The sequence below is a fragment of the Molothrus aeneus genome, chromosome 10, assembly GCF_037042795.1.
Source record: "Molothrus aeneus isolate 106 chromosome 10, BPBGC_Maene_1.0, whole genome shotgun sequence".
Lineage (NCBI taxonomy): Eukaryota > Metazoa > Chordata > Aves > Passeriformes > Icteridae > Molothrus > Molothrus aeneus.
The window spans coordinates 13,650,990-13,667,068 of record NC_089655.1 but is presented as its reverse complement, the minus strand read 5'-3'; the positions used below and the strand labels follow the sequence as shown (position 1 = coordinate 13,667,068).

Below are 16,079 nucleotides of genomic sequence, written 5' to 3'. Positions count from 1 at the left end.
TCAAATGAGGACAGCAAAATACTCGTCTCCAACCTGAGGCGGCTGGGGTATGGTGAGGCGAGATTCTCCTTGTTTGTCTCGATTGAACACAACCTTCCAAAGGATCATATCAAGGAGGACATTCTGTGAGACATTACAGTGAGTGGGAAGAGTTAAAGAAACTAATGATCAATTGTTGTTAGTGTGCACATTACAAATAAAACCTGAAACAGTGGGTTAGCCATAACTAATTCAGTGGTGAGCATAACGGAGAGTCTATGCTACTTTTGTTGGTACTTTTGTGATAAACATTTCCATTCTTAAAGTGCTCACACAAAATTTAAGAATATGAACAGGTAGTCTAAAATCAACAGCAACAATGACCAAATCTGCATCCATCTCTATGGGTAAAAAACATAAATACACATGTGTTTCAATACTCTAAAAACCTGTGAAAGCACCACATGAAGACATGAGTGCTTAGAGCAGTTTCCCCATAAACCATCTTGGAGCTATCCTTTTTACATAGTCTGTTCTAAACTAGTGACATTCTCAGAAAAGTAGCAGTGGGGTGGCAAAGCTGGGCCACCAGTAGGAATAAAGGAATTTGGTATGTGTAATTCCATGTTTTTAAAAGAGGGCAGAATTTGAATAGTATGTTGAGCACATCTGGTTATCCTCATACAGCTGCATGGGCAGATTTAGGAGCTTTGAGCAAATCTGACAACACAGGTGTGAACTTGTACCTTCCATGGCCTCGAGCCTACAACTCTGATCCTTGGACAGATTCCATTTCTAACATCTGACTAACTGCTGCCATTGAAAATGGGGAGCTGATTAGTCAGACTTTTGTAACAGATTTTTATAGTGCTTATGATTTTATAATGTACCACAATTTGACAGTGCTTTTATAAAGCATCTGCTAACAAATCTTCAGCTTGTTAGATGTTCATTTTTGAAGCCAGTCTGGTTTAAGCATGTCTATACCAGGCATCAGGGGTGAGGAGGAACAGCTGCCAGGATCTGCCTTTGTTGTGCAATATTTTCTATCATATGGTAGAAAGAATCTGCATGCTTTGTGATCCTAGTCTGGCACCCACATGGAAGGAGCAAAAGCTGTTCAGGGCATTTCAGAAAACAAATAGAAAACAACACAGTCAGAAACTATTCCTGTTGTAGAAGCAATTACAAAACTACATATGATCATAGCATGACACAAAAGTGTCACACTGGCAAGTGTGACTAAGGAAGATCCCATCCTCATGTATCTCATAATTGTGAGACACTTAAAGAGGCATTTCTCTCAGCAGAACAAACTCCAGATGAAATACAGGACACCTTGTTATAAGATGGAAGGAGCTGCCACTAGTGGCCTCTCCCAGATACTCAGAATGTGACCTGTGGCACAGGTCTGCAGTGAAAAGTGGAGGGAGCAGAAAATCCAGCCAGGCACACAAGGAGAGAAAGACAATGAGCTATACTTGAAGTGAAGGAAAGAAATAGCCTGGGATTTCCACAAAACACACTGGACCCAAGGAGCTGGCACCACGTGACAAAGCTTTAGAGAGTGTAGAGTAACACTGCTCGAACTGGGCAAATGCAGTTCAAGAGGTGGGCACCACATATGGAAGGTAAAGTGTATATTGTAAAACAAGGTTTGGGATTTGAGGATTGCTACACAGCAGTTCTGTTGGGACACCTGCTGAACAGTAAAACAACTCATCTGCCAAAACAAAGCATTCAACTTACACTTACAAAGTGGGAGACACTTGGTTTAAGAGAAAGCATAACAGCCCACGAAATTACTGCCAAGTAGGAACTTCTATTTTATTACCAAAGTACAAGCAACAAGATAAATAGGGAAGGCTGTTTAGAAGAAACGTGTGAAATCACCCCTGCAGTTTTGGTAATGAAAGTTAAATGACTGAAGTGTACAAAGATGCTAACTCAACCTCCATAGGAAAAAGAGTGGGGTGAGGTTTGAAATACTATGTGAAAGAACACAGTCTGCAGGTAATTATAGTGCTTAGGTGATGTTTAGTAGAAATTCACACGTTTTCAGGCTGATGTGACAACCAACAAGGCCCAGAAGTGGAACTTGATGAACATGTATTTAAACCAGAGGAGAACCATTTGTCCTCGAGAGCCACGTGCTGATACATGGATTGGCACACTGTACAGACTTCCTACTGGAGCCCTTAACACATCCAGAACAGAAACAGCACCAGATTCTATAAAAGTTACAAGATCACCTGCAGAACAAAGGAATTTTCAAGCAGATGGTAAATGTATTTCACTCAGAAATCTTTATCACTGGACTGAAAATTGAAATTGAATTAGAAAAAATATTTCTGTCTAGGAGGTTTGTTTTAATTTTATCAGAAGATAAAAAAGCGCCATTATTCTGAAGCTTCAGAATAACTGTTTTGTTTCAGTGGTAAAGACAGCAAAATACATAAAAATTTACTTTTCACAAATAAAAGAAAGCCAAAGAAAGCCAAAGAAACCCAAACTACTAAGCATTCACTAATACAAAAAAAAAACCAAAATAATTCAAGGCCATAAAGAAAAATCATCAGAGGAAGAGCTAGAGTACATACAGGACAATGTAAGAAAGGCACAGGAGCTTTAATAGTGGATAAACTTGTTAACAACAAGACAAGAGGCCAAGAAAATTAGTATCTACTGACACGTTTTGGAAAAGTTGTTGCCTGCCATGTGAAAACACAAAACCATGTTCCAATAGGCAGCAACATAAGAGCATATTTTGCAAATTCTATTTGGAACAACATTTTAAACACAAAACCTTGGTAATTTTGATTCAAGTATCTCAAAAAACCCCTTTGTTTGAGTTATTTTTTACTAGGTCACTAATAAAGGGAAAAAACATGTCAATTGGACAGAATATTAATGCTGTAGTATTCTTTGAAGACCAAAATTATATGATCCAAGGAAGTAGTATGCTGGTTACATTGGTAGCAATCCCTCATATTGTAATGGAAATACTGATTAGAAGCTGTAGAAAATGTTACACAGTAAAAACAGATAATTGTAGTGTGCACTAGATAATGCTTGGAAGGCCTTTTCATCTTGCTGGAAAAAAAGTGACTCATGACTGCAACCAAAACCCAAACATATTCAGGTTGGAAATCACACGTCAGTTAACAGGGAGAAAAACTAACCACAGAAATAAATAACTGACTGTGAATACAGATTTCTTCTGGAAGATTTATTTGTCCAACTTTGATTCTTGGAAACAAAAACAAGGCACCTGGATAAAAGGTAGGGTATGTTTCTGCATACATTAACTCTGGAATTATAGCAGAAGAGGCCAACATCCAGAGTGACTGACTTCAGACAAGCTCAGTGATGGAAAAAGCAGATTTGCATGAGCATCTCTACTTCTGGACTTTGATCACATCAGACAGACCTGTATAACACAGACCTGCATAATTCTGAACAACAAGCTATGTGTACAATCCAAATGAAGGAAGGGTGGCTCCCCTAAGGATTTTAGATAGTTCTCTTGTATGTTGTTATTCTGAAGTAACACAGACAATAAAAATGGAGTATTTTAATACAAAATAGTTGAATTATTAAGTCTTTTAACTTCCTCCCTGCCCCAATTTTTTAATAAAAAAAGATTTTAAAGTTACACTTTAGACACAGAAAGTCTTGACACCTTAAATCTAGCTTACAAGGACATTTGTAGAAATACACACTTAACAAGAAAACAGCAGCCACTCATACTGGCATGCTGTGAAGAGTGATCTAAATAAAAGACAAACCCTGCAAAAAGAAGCATTTAAAAAAGAAGTATTTTTCCCATGTGGATTTCTTACCTCTGTCAGCACAGACACAAGTGCATTTAGAATAACAATGATGACAATTCTTAGGCGCCACTCTGGTGGCACACACACAAGCTGTGGAAACAAGTTCCCAGAGGTTAGAAACACACGTGTGAAGTAAACACACATCCAAAACAGACTCAGCATTATAAATTCTCCCTTCCCCACCCAGTGATGTGAAGCTAAAGCTCTGCAGGGCTCATGCTTGCCCCAAAGGCAGCCCCCATCAGTTCCCTGAGGAAGCTGACACACCCGAGATCTGCTGACTCTTACCTCAAGAAATTCATCGATAGGTTCAATAGGATGCAACATGATGAAAAATATGAAGACATAAAGAACTATAACAGATAAAACAAACAGAACTGTAAAAAAAAAGAAAAAAAATATTTTAATTGGACCATCTCACAATCGAGTTTTACACAGTTTTAACATGTATCATGAGTTCATTACTGCCTGGAAACAAACTCTCTTCTCCCCCTAAACCCCTTCCAGGCAAATTGGGGCAATACTAGTTGCTGATATTGGGGCAATACTAGTGCTGATAGCCATAAAGAGAGACAAGGCCTGACTCCTTCTCAGTGGCTCACTTGTGGAGTTGAAATATACACACACATACATGTCTACAAATTAAGCAACTATTAAAACAAATTTCTCTATACACTTTAATATTTCCTTATTTCTAGCTGTGAGTATGAGAGGATAACTCCACTATGATGTGCTAGCAACACTATTGCTTCTGAAGTGGCACAACAGAATTGTCAACAAGTGCACAGTCACTTGGGAATTTTATTTGGAACTGTATATACTAAGAAAGGACTTACAATTTTTGTAGCATGGTTGTCTAAAGGGCTTTCCTTTCGAAAAGACAATTGCCACTATGAGGTACTGAAAGCTGGATATAAAAAACAAAGTTGTGTTTTCATAATTTTTAATGTAATGTTCATCGTGAATAGTCTCATTCCCATGGTGTGCAGAGCTGGTGTTCTGGGCGTTCAACACATTACATGCACTGCAACACAAAAACATTGAACACTGAGTTATGGAGAAGAGGCAAATAGGGCCCACTTATCTACAAAATATAATGACAGAAAAAATTGCTACAGTGGTAAAAAACCTTAAACTTGAGAACATATTACAGGTAGTAAGAACTAACTCAAAACTGTGGCAGGGAGGTGGCAATTTTTGTGAATTCAAAGCTACAAGTTCTTTTATGCTGCCAGTTTGTAAATTTTCTACATAAACTGTTTAAAAACTATCATTGTAGACAGACTTAAGAGACAGGTAAGGAAATACTGCAATCTAAAAAAATAAAATTAAAACACCTCTTTATTTTCAGAAATATGAATTTGATTTACTGTAACTCTAACAGGAAAGCAAAGCTTTATAATGTGGAAGAGATAGAATAGATCTGAACCATAAATTTCAAATTTCTACCTCAACTGTCTCAAAGCTGAAGAGTCATTAGACCAAGCCATCTGACTCTGACCCAATTTTGTTTTTCAGCCAGTGGGTAGCTCCCATATATTTTTTCACAGAAAATCAGCAGACTTACAAGCTGCAGTACAAAAGCTTTATTTTCAAAGTGCCTACGGGGGGGGGGGGGGGGGGGCTGTTAAGAAAGAAGAGAGCATTATTGCCTATAGCTTTCCAATGACTACTGTATCCTGCACAGAGCCACTGAAACACTTACTCAGAGTCTGGTGTCCAGGGCTCGTACCAGGACTGCTGTTTGACCCAAAAGAACCCCAAGGTTTGGAAAGCAAGGCAGATGATGATCTGAGACAACACGGAACACAGAAGTGGACCTGAGATAAGACCTGATGGAGGCCTTCGTGCAACAAGCTCTGTCCAAGCAGGGTTCAGACTCACTGCAGAGAGAACAAAAAACAAATGACACATTGCATCATTATGGTTTTCAAGAGTTATCCTGTTCACATTCTGTGGGATTAGAATGGCTTGCTCATGACATCACTTTAAAATTTAGTCCAGAATTGCAAATGTGAAACCACTTTGAAAAAACCATAGAACCCTAGAACAACACCACAGTGCCTTCTACAGGCTGGTTCCCCAGCAGCACAGCATAGCAGGGGACAGCAGCAGCCATCAGACTTAAGGAATTAGTAGTGTCTGGCCAAATTCCCTTTGTCTGCAAGGACTTACAGCTTGCCTCCTCACTTTTGGACTGCCATTGCTTCAATTAAGATGTTTCTATTAAATTTGAACATGGAATTCTACTGTTAGCCAGTGAATTAAATGCTAGGCATGTATGTGAAATCAACTGTTTCACCAGGCAATACTTTGAGTGTAACATTTTGTGGACAGAAGTTCAAAGTAAGAATGCAAGGAATCAAAATATTTGAGCAAGATGATATTGCAATGGCTCCTGTTATTCCAACAACAGCTTCCTGTACTGTGAAGAATTAGTTCCCCAAGATCATGCCCACGACCTGCTTCTTGTTTTAGGACATTTCACAAATTTCAGATGAATCTAATTCAGTACACAGTGTGGTTTGGGTTTCTTAATGCATAGATGTAATAGTAATAACATCTTCACTGTATGTCACAGTGTTTTCTCAAAACCATATGTAATTAGATATTAAAGAAAATCTGACCAAGCAAAAAGTGGTTCACAGAAGCCACAATGGTAATTCAGTACAGAACTTACTAGTGAAGACAACCACCAAAATGATTGCCAAATCAATGAAGAGAAACTGGAAATCTCCCAAATTGCTCAGGATCTGGAGAGAAACAACAAATGAAAGATTGGTAATTTCTTCACACCACAAAAAATTTATACTGACACTTTTACACATTCATTCTTTGAATTTCCCTCTATAAACAAGAGAGTGTCCTGTCAAACCGGCCTCCTTGACCTGCAGGAGTCCTGAATACTCTACAACTCACAGAATAATTCCTGAAGTATCACAGTATGAAACAATTTCCTTTTCAAGATGGACAAGCTATTTGTAATTGAAATTTGTTCCTAATCAAAATGATATTATTGAATCTTACATTCCAATGCAATCACAGCTTAGGCCTAAAGCTCTTTAAACACCATGGCCTTACTATGTACTCATACAGCTGTGAAAATTTCCACCTCAAAGGTCCTTTAATACTCTGCACCTTTAACTTGCTCAGAATACAAATTAAAATACAGGATTTCTACCACATGCCACTATTGTGAAACCAATCATATTAACAGGAAACATTCCATTTTGCTTCCCCCCCCACCCAGCTGAATCAGTACTTCCAGTTTCTTTAAATTCTAACATAAAATGAATTCATTGCCCTTTAAAATAAGTTAGGCTATTTCAAAATGCTGAAAATTTTTAAAGAATTGAAACCTGTATTTTTGCTTTGTATATATGCTTATTTGGTCTTCCTACTGTAGAGACTTTCTTTTCTCCGCCACTGGTTATTGCCTTTTCTAAACAGATACTACCATGTATTTTGTACAGTTAATATGAAAAAAAAACCCCATAATACTAACAACACTTTCAGTCTAAATGTATTTTTGAATGCATATGTTGTACTCAAAGGGACTTGCAATAATTTGTATTAAATATCTATCAACTTTCAAATCTCTGAATTATGCTGAGACTGCATAGGTATTGACAGAATACTTACAGAATACAGCAGAGTAACAGTGATGTACTGGATGATGCTGTATAATGCCATGAATTTGAACACACAGAAGGAAGTTACTAAAGCAGCACGGCCTTCCCTGTCAAAACAGATGCAATCATGTAACTACAAAGCTTTCTGTGCAAGCAGTTCAGTTCTGCCTACCAAAATGTTAGCTGCAATTAAACACACCAGCAAACCCCTTGAGGGACATTAGGCTACAGACATGAGAAAAACAGGAACCAGAATGGTACACTTCCCCCAACATCAAGTTGTGGGTATGTCTTCTGAACTCAGCCACCACCTAACTTCAGTCCTCTTTGGATTTCATGTGGTTTTTCAACAGAGGTTTTTAAAGAATGTCTTTTTACACAAGCATCTATGAAGCATTAGTTTACTGCATGGACTGAATAAACACAGTTAGCCACAGAGCTGCTGACTTCAGAAATGTTTCTGATAATGCATTACTTCATTAGTTCCCCACAGACCCCTAGATTCTTCTTTGGCTGACCTTTAGCAAAATCATTACCTAATTTCTAATTCTAGAGTCAAAATATTGGTCAAACCCTATGTAGAGAATTTGTCTTCTACTTTGTATGGTGCGGAGCAATTATCTGAAGATTTTACTGCTTGCAATTACACACAGCCTTTATGGAAACTAGCAAAGTGACTAAGACAAAATTAAAGACTAATGTGTAGAAGCTTAGTCATGCTTTGAAAAATTAACTTTACGTGGGCAAAGGATTTTACAACAAAATAGTAAATCATGCTATGGCAGGGTTTTGCCCTGAGTACCTTCAGTAAAGAAACAGAACCACTAAAATGTATGTATTGTTCTGTAATTCACACTGGTTTCCTGCAGCATCAAATATATACTAAAATAGAGCATGCAAAATGAGTTACACAGACACTTTTAAGTCCACAGTCAGTGGCATTACCTGATCAGCTTTGGCACACAGGAAATACTGGGTGTCCTGGAAGTGAATGGTGATGCCACAGAAGCCTCAAGCTCAGACAGAGATATACCACCGTGTGCCCTCTTCAGTGCCTGCCAGGTAACATTGAAATAGAGACCATTTTAGAACTTGCCTTCAGCTGTACCATGTAACTGAATGGTTCTGTATGGGAAATAAAAATATACTTACCCCACAGTCATTTGCTCCATCTCCACACATGCCCACATAGTAACTATAAAAAGCAAACAGATATCAGCATTCTGGACCATTCTCCAACCATGATCCATTTAGCTTATTTCATTAATTACTTCTATATTACTTTGAGTTATTCAGGGTTTGCATAACAATGGGTGATCATTAACGCTGAAATCAATTTCTGTAGCTGTTATACATATAAGGAAGTAGATAGAAAAGTAACATGACAATGACAGGTCAATCAAAGCAATAATGGTTAACTAACTCTCTATCATCCCAATGTGGTCTAAAGAATCTTTGCTCTAGGCAATGACTCTTCTGTAATATTTTGTAAAGCTGCAAGGCCTGACACCAGTCACATATTGACCAATGTAAACAGAAGTCATCCTGATAATACTTCTGTAATACACAGAAGACATTTGATGGGCTTGTTTCATAAACCAAGCAACTGCATTTATAAAATATGTCAGTGAGTTTATGCACATATTCCTCATTTAAAACTTCATTAAAAGTCTGAAACTTTCCCAAATAGCCAGCAGATGGTACTACTCTCATTCTCTTAGATCAGCTAATAGGCTGATCTATCAACACAAGGAGTTCTCTCAGCCCAGCATTTTTCTTTAGGCAAAACAGCTAGCAGCATGCATAATTTTTGTCTCCTGTCAAACCAGACACATTGAACCCTCTTGATTTCTATGCTTCAGCAAATACTTACTCTACATTTTGTAAAGCTTCCACCAGCTGAGTTTTCTGATCAGGTGCCATGCGAGCAAACACAGTGCCATGTAGCACGAGCTGCAAGACAGGAGAGTTCTTAATGCTCAGAGGGCAAAGGCTCCTCACCACTGAAAGTGCCCATACTCAAGTGAAATGCTCACCTTGGGTACCAGGTCCTGAAAATGCTCCAAAATCACTGCAAATGACTTCCCATTCATTGCAAAATGGTATTTTGTCATCTGGAGATCCTCAAGGCTTTCATGGACCAATTTAACTGGAATATCCTATCAAAAGTAGTTTAATACTCTAGCTGTAATGGATTTACACAGATACCTTGCCATTTCAAGCTAATACTCAGAGGGGTATTCCTAGAGATGAGTAGGTTTATAAGAAGGTCATTTGAAAAAAAAAACCTCATAGAATAAAAACACTTACGTATTACTAAGAAAATGTAGCTTAATGTTTCAACTACGAGCAGCTAGAGAAGTTTTCACAGATTGAAATGTTGGGGAAAAAAACCCTGTCAAGTGAAATGTCGAATGTCATATCACAGTTGAAAAACTACCTCCCCCAGCTGCTTTACTAGTCTTTGATATTTGAAGATCTGAAAGTTAACCAGTATATCAATGCTGAACTGACATTTAACAGCAGATTTACTATTTAATGGAATAACATAAAAAGAACAGTAAAACTAACAGCTTACATTCTAATATATATGCATAATATGGTCATATTACCTCTGAGTTTATGGCTGGTGATGAACTAGTGCATTTTGCGAGGGTATCTGCATAATGCCAGTTGATCCTGGCAGCCTGCCCATCCTTTGGAGGTAGTGCTTCAGCAATAATGACCTTATCCTGAGGTAGAATCATTCCACAGTCTCTGGCCACAGAGATAGCAGTTAACATGTTATCCCCTGTTAAACAATTGTATTTTAAAGGGTTTCAGTCAGAAAAGCATCACAATCATAAGTTGATATTCTCTGTAAGAGAAAAGCTAACAAAGCCTGTACAGAACTATGAGGACTGCCCCACATACCAGTGCCAACCTCAGAGCAAACCAAGCCTACAGACAACATTCAAACCCCCAGGTAAACCCCCTCCTCTAGAAATTCTGTCTGCTGCTTGGAGCTATAAAGATCTCTGATTGACCAAATCTTAGTATATATGGAAAATCAGGCAGAAAACAGGCAGCCATTTAAAATACTGATTTTACAGTCACAGAACATGCAAACACAGAGCTGTATTGTTAGCCTAGCAAAACATTCCAAAATCACAACACCTGTGATTTAAAAAGCAAACATATAATGTATAAAAAACACTGAGCACAGACATCTAGAATGCTTACAAGGACCTAAGTCATGTTCCCAGAAAAAATCCAATACAAAGTGACTTTTCATAGTATAAATCAAAATGGTAGGGAACATCAGGACATCCAGTCCAACCTCCTGCTCAAAGCAAATTCAGTCATAAAATTAGACTAGGACTTCCACTTAGCCTGATTTGGAAGACTTTTAAGGGGTTTCATCCTCCAATTCAGTATTGAGTACTGTATACTTGGAGCTAGGGAGAAGAAACTACAAAGTTCAATTAAAGCCTCTTCTGGTTTCTCTGACTTACCAAAGCAACTTGCACCCAAAAAGAAAAATTTGGAGTCTGAATATTTTCACAAGTTTCTAAACTTCCCGTTGCTCTAAACACAGTGTAAACCCACTGACACTAACATTTGACTTCATACACATAATTAAAACAAGAAAGAGATGGATCTTTGAGTACCAATATTTACATGCTAACCTGTAACCATGACAGTGCGAATGTTGGCTTTATGCAAATCTTCAAGTACAGCAGGGGTTTCTTGCTTTAACTTGTTTTGCATTATAATTAACCCCATAAAATCCATGTTGCTTTCAATAGCATCTCTGATGAAAAAGAGACAAGGAAGAGAAGATTTTAAGATTTACAATTATTAGATGCAGCTTTAAAAGCCTGATTTTCTGCTTATCAAAGTAAAGAGGAATGTGTATTTTTAACCATAAAGTAATGTGCTTTGTAAAAAGATGTGAAAGATATCATCACAATAATTTATACTTATTTCCTTTGTTTTATTTGAAAACCAGTGTGAGAAAATGTTGCTTCCTGTCAAGCACAATTTTCAGTTTCTTCCATGAGAATGCTTTCTAAAGGAAATTAGTCTCAAATAGGTTATAGCTAGAAAACCTGCTCTGAAACTAACTGCATTCACAGGCCAAATATTAAGATATATTTAGAGTATACATCTCTATTTTCCAGTTTAACTGAACCTTAAGATAAAAGCTACTACCACATCATTACAAAGGCATGTAAGATTATGGGCACTAGCTAATTAGGCAGAGAAACTAATTCCCTTTGGTTTACATTTACAGGTCTTGGGTATTCTACTACTATTGTAGACTTTCACAACTGAAACAAGAAAACTCATTTCTCTGCTTTGCCAAATGTTCACCTTGCACATAGGGCTGATACAGAAGAACACAGCCAAAGTTGGCATTTTCATAGCTGTGCTACACATTGAAGCACTGTGGGAAAGATGACATTATCCACAAAACTAGGCTCAGCTGATAAATAATTCACAGGAGGTGCTTGCTACTCTTTGAAGGAAGAAACTTTTCTACCTTTCAAACCTCTGCAATGAGAAAATGGACATGCTGCCTTTAGGAGACCAAGAAACTGCATCAAACATGCATAGGAGGATTTCCACTACTTGCCATTATCCTCAATAAACACAGAAGATATAAGTATGTGCAAGTAAAGAAATCAGATGAGAATTTCTGCCACAATAATGTAAATCAGACATAATGAAAATTATATTCCAGTTCATTTCCAGCTTAAAGCTCATCCTCGGAATTCACTTCATTGCAGAAAAAAAACTTCCTTATCTTGTGTGTCCAGGGCACAGCTAAAGGCTGTACAGAGCTATGTATGCCAAGACAGAAAAAAGCTAAAGAAGAGTAGTAATTGATTTCAACAAAAATACACATTACATATTAATTCAAAGCATGCAGCTTTTAAAGTCTCTTATTAAAAGAGTAAAGTCAGTCTTACCTGCTAATAGTCTGGACTTTGTGCCACGTAAGCTTAGACTCCAGTTTTCTGTGAGCAAGAGCAATAACTCGGAAGCCCTGCTTAGTGTATTCTTCCAGGACACGCTCAAAGTCAACAGGAACTTTAAAAGATCAAGTTTTGAGTTATTAAAATATTCGTATTTCAACTGAGCTTTAGAAGAAATAAAAAAAAAATTGCTCCTTTACCTGTTTCCTGCTTACACAAGCTGGCAATCACTTCTGGGGCACCTTTCATGTAAGCATCCATTCTCTTTTCCCCTAGAACCCTGGCTATCACACACATGCGCTGCAGCACTGAGGAAAATGGAAACTGGCGCACGATTCCAATTTCATACCCAGTCTGTGTCAGACAGGAAGGAAGGAACAAAAGGGTTACATCCACATGCATCTTCAGAAAAATAGGCATGTGCCAAATGAAAAAGTATACTTACCGACAGCTCAAACAACTCCTGAAAAACAAAAAATATACAGTCACTCTAAATATTAATTTTGAGTATTTCTTCAGCTACAAACTATTTCAACACAAATCAGTAAATGAAACTGCACAGCATTCTTCGTATCAAGTTATATTGTATTTTTAATGGATTTCATAAAAGCTGAATATATATATACTGCATCTGTTTAGTATCCTTTACTTTCAGTGAGACATAGTAGAATTGTAACGCTTGATTTGATGATTAGAATTTCCAAGATCTTTCACAGTTCAAAATGTCTGTTTAGCCTTTGTAAATGACTGAAGTACTATGATGTTTCAGAATGAGGCCGCATTATTATTAAGTATGTCCCTCCAAAAAATAATGTACTAAGTTGCAAGAATGTTCAGATGTCAACTACTGCACAGAAATTACTGTGCACGTACACGGAGCTCTGAACAAAAGAAAGACAGTTCTATCTACTACAAAATACAACTCATACAAATGTACTGACTTGTTATACCCTCCCACTACCCTACTCTGTGATAATCTGGATATACACTCACATGCTTAAAATTTCCCTTTGTGAAATATTTAAAAATACTTCAAAATACAGCTAGAAGAAACTTTTACATTTGCTAAGTACATTTTGTTTTCTTACTCAGCACTTAATATTATCTCTAAGGTACCAGAGTGGCAAGAATTCCACGCCACACAGTGACATTAACAAATTATTGTTTTAACTGAAACTGCAAGGTGAGCACACCTAAGCATTTCATTAAAATGTAAGAATTTGGTAACATACCAATATTAAAAGGCATAAGCTCAAAAAGCATTACTGTACTTTTTAACCAATCAGTAAAGGCAATAATGCTGACACTCACTTTGCTCTCCTTGAAAGGGGCATATACTGAATCACTACCTTCAACAATGGTTTAAACATGTTTGTTGTATTTTTGCCATCAAAACCCTCACAGTTCTGATCGAATTTCAATTTTATCAGCCAGAACCTCAGCATACAGTAAAATGTGTTTCTTTAACTCAAATCAATTGTTTTGAATTTTTATACCATTTCTTGATCTGTTGCTTGCTTGGATTCTGGGGAAAGTTGTTTTGAAGGTCGAACCACTGTTGGCATGATTCGATTATGAAGGGCTGTTTCCTCTTCAGTTGCTTCTTCTAAAATCTGTATTAAAAAAAAATCAGCTAATTTATACATTCATTAACTTTGACTTGCTTATAATGCAATATTCAGGGGGAAAAAGGCACTTACCCATCCTATTGCTTCAAACATCTTCAAATCAAGTGGATCCCCAGAAAGCACCCCTTCAATTTTTGTAAGGGAATGACAAGTTGCCATGCAAGCAACAAACTCAGACTTCAGCAAGCTCTCACTGCAAGCCCTCTCTTCCGGCAAAAGGAAACTGAAACAATGAAGTAATAATATACTTAGCACTATAATTATTTATTATGAGCCACTTCAAAAGGTTTGTTTAGATTAACAGAAGAAAATTGACTGCACAAGTCCCTTCACTTGTGTTTTCACACATCACAGAAAACAAATTAAGACTCTGGGTTGGAATCTTCAGAAACTATCACAACTTTTTCCTCCTTCAAACACTCAGTGTTCATTCCTTCCCTGTCTAGTTTGATCTCTCATACAAAGCCCTCTTATCACTTATTACTTAATTTAATTAGCTAAGCTAATTCATTTTAGCAGCCTGAAAAGTCATTGCTTAGGAGGACAGGATTAAAGAAATATGCAACAGTACCTGGAACAGTTCTGCAGTGTGACCATGATGAGGTCTCAGACTCTAATGAATAAAATTCTACCCCAGCTTTGCTGAGAGCTGTAACTTGCATTAGACCTAAGCCACAGTATAAATGGCATTCCTACAGCACATTACAGAAATGTAAACATATATGAGCTCACACTGAATTTTCTATTCTATTCTGCTGAAGCTGTTACAGTACAACATGAGTATCATGTTTGCTATCAGCCCCGAGCTCATCCTTACCGAGCATTTTCCACCCGCTGAATTCCCCAAAGATCCAAGCCATCCTCAGTAAGTGTGCCAGTCTGCAAAAGAGACCAAGGGCATGGCATGAAGAAAAAGCCTTCAGAAACAAATTATCGTACAGCAAAGCAAAAATTAACAGCTATTTAAGAAAATTTTCTTTTGTTTTCACATACAAATCAAGACTTGGGACAGAAAATACAGTATATCTCCCTTGCTTTTTGCTAGAAATTAAGTTCCAAACCTGGTAAATAACTTTCAAAAATATTCAAAGCAGTCATGCTCCTCACTGGAGACAGGACAAATTAAACAGACCCTTAAAATCCAAAGATGATAGCACATCATCTCAATATTCAGAGACTGAGGACAATGGAAAATGGGCACTAAACCATAAGTACTATCTTACATAGTTAAAACAATAACTGAAATGTATTTACAGTTGAAATAATACAGTTAGTATTATACTTATTAATTGAGATAAAATCTAAGGAGGAAAATAAATTTTATCTAGGAAATAGCCAAAAGCAAAGAACTCTGGCTAGCAGCATTACTGTCTTTCATTCATGTTTGGTTAACAAATAACAACAAAATACACTCACTCAGCTTTTCATTGAAATGAATGAAAATGAGAAAAAGTCTGACTTCACACCTGAATTTTTCAGAAGCTTGTGTGCTAAATAAAGTTTTTGGTAAGCCTTCACTCACACATTTCTGAGGTGCCAGTAGTAAGTTGGGACTTGGGAGTCTTGAGATAAGAAAACAGCTCAATTACAACAACTTTTTAGAGCAGATTAAATTAGGAGAATTGACAGATAGTAAACACTGAATACCTGGAAGCTAATAGATCACAAATCATCTAACTTACATGAAAAATAATGAGTTTTCCCTTTTTATCTATACAAACTCCCTTTTCAAAGACAATGCTCCTTCAGGTAGCAAGGTTTCAAAATTCACCTAACCTTATCAAAACACACAAGATTCAGCTGGCCACAAATATTTATCCTTTGTGGGCTGATGCAGAAGATGCCAATTTTTTTCAACCTTCTTTGTGCATAAACGATGCCAGCAGTCATAGCAGCAGGGAGTGCTGGAGGCACCGTGATGGTGATAATGTCAAGAGACTCGATGATGATGGTACGAGCTGGAACCTGCAACAGAGGTCAGAGTTAATGAGCAAGAGCTCACTGCTTACACATTCACTATCCCACTGATGTGCTACCAAGAGCAAA

The 16,079-nt window shown here is 37.3% G+C and overlaps 1 protein-coding gene across 1 annotated transcript in view; it reads right to left on the bottom strand.

The window, feature by feature from the left end:
* ATP13A3 (ATPase 13A3) overlaps positions 1 to 16,079 on the bottom strand; it is a 54,786-nt gene that overhangs the window by 5,977 nt on the left and 32,730 nt on the right. Inside the window, exons 13-32 of the mRNA XM_066556495.1 lie at positions 15,810 to 15,998; positions 14,851 to 14,912; positions 14,106 to 14,256; positions 13,902 to 14,018; positions 12,851 to 12,868; positions 12,606 to 12,759; positions 12,400 to 12,520; positions 11,113 to 11,237; positions 10,057 to 10,235; positions 9,481 to 9,603; positions 9,318 to 9,397; positions 8,597 to 8,639; positions 8,390 to 8,499; positions 7,455 to 7,551; positions 6,493 to 6,565; positions 5,518 to 5,695; positions 4,649 to 4,836; positions 4,101 to 4,189; positions 3,822 to 3,902; positions 34 to 123 (exon numbers count right to left, since the gene is read on the bottom strand). Coding sequence (XP_066412592.1) covers positions 34 to 123; positions 3,822 to 3,902; positions 4,101 to 4,189; positions 4,649 to 4,836; positions 5,518 to 5,695; positions 6,493 to 6,565; positions 7,455 to 7,551; positions 8,390 to 8,499; positions 8,597 to 8,639; positions 9,318 to 9,397; positions 9,481 to 9,603; positions 10,057 to 10,235; positions 11,113 to 11,237; positions 12,400 to 12,520; positions 12,606 to 12,759; positions 12,851 to 12,868; positions 13,902 to 14,018; positions 14,106 to 14,256; positions 14,851 to 14,912; positions 15,810 to 15,998 — 2,268 coding nt within the window. The remainder of the gene's footprint in view (positions 1 to 33; positions 124 to 3,821; positions 3,903 to 4,100; positions 4,190 to 4,648; positions 4,837 to 5,517; positions 5,696 to 6,492; positions 6,566 to 7,454; positions 7,552 to 8,389; positions 8,500 to 8,596; positions 8,640 to 9,317; positions 9,398 to 9,480; positions 9,604 to 10,056; positions 10,236 to 11,112; positions 11,238 to 12,399; positions 12,521 to 12,605; positions 12,760 to 12,850; positions 12,869 to 13,901; positions 14,019 to 14,105; positions 14,257 to 14,850; positions 14,913 to 15,809; positions 15,999 to 16,079) is intronic.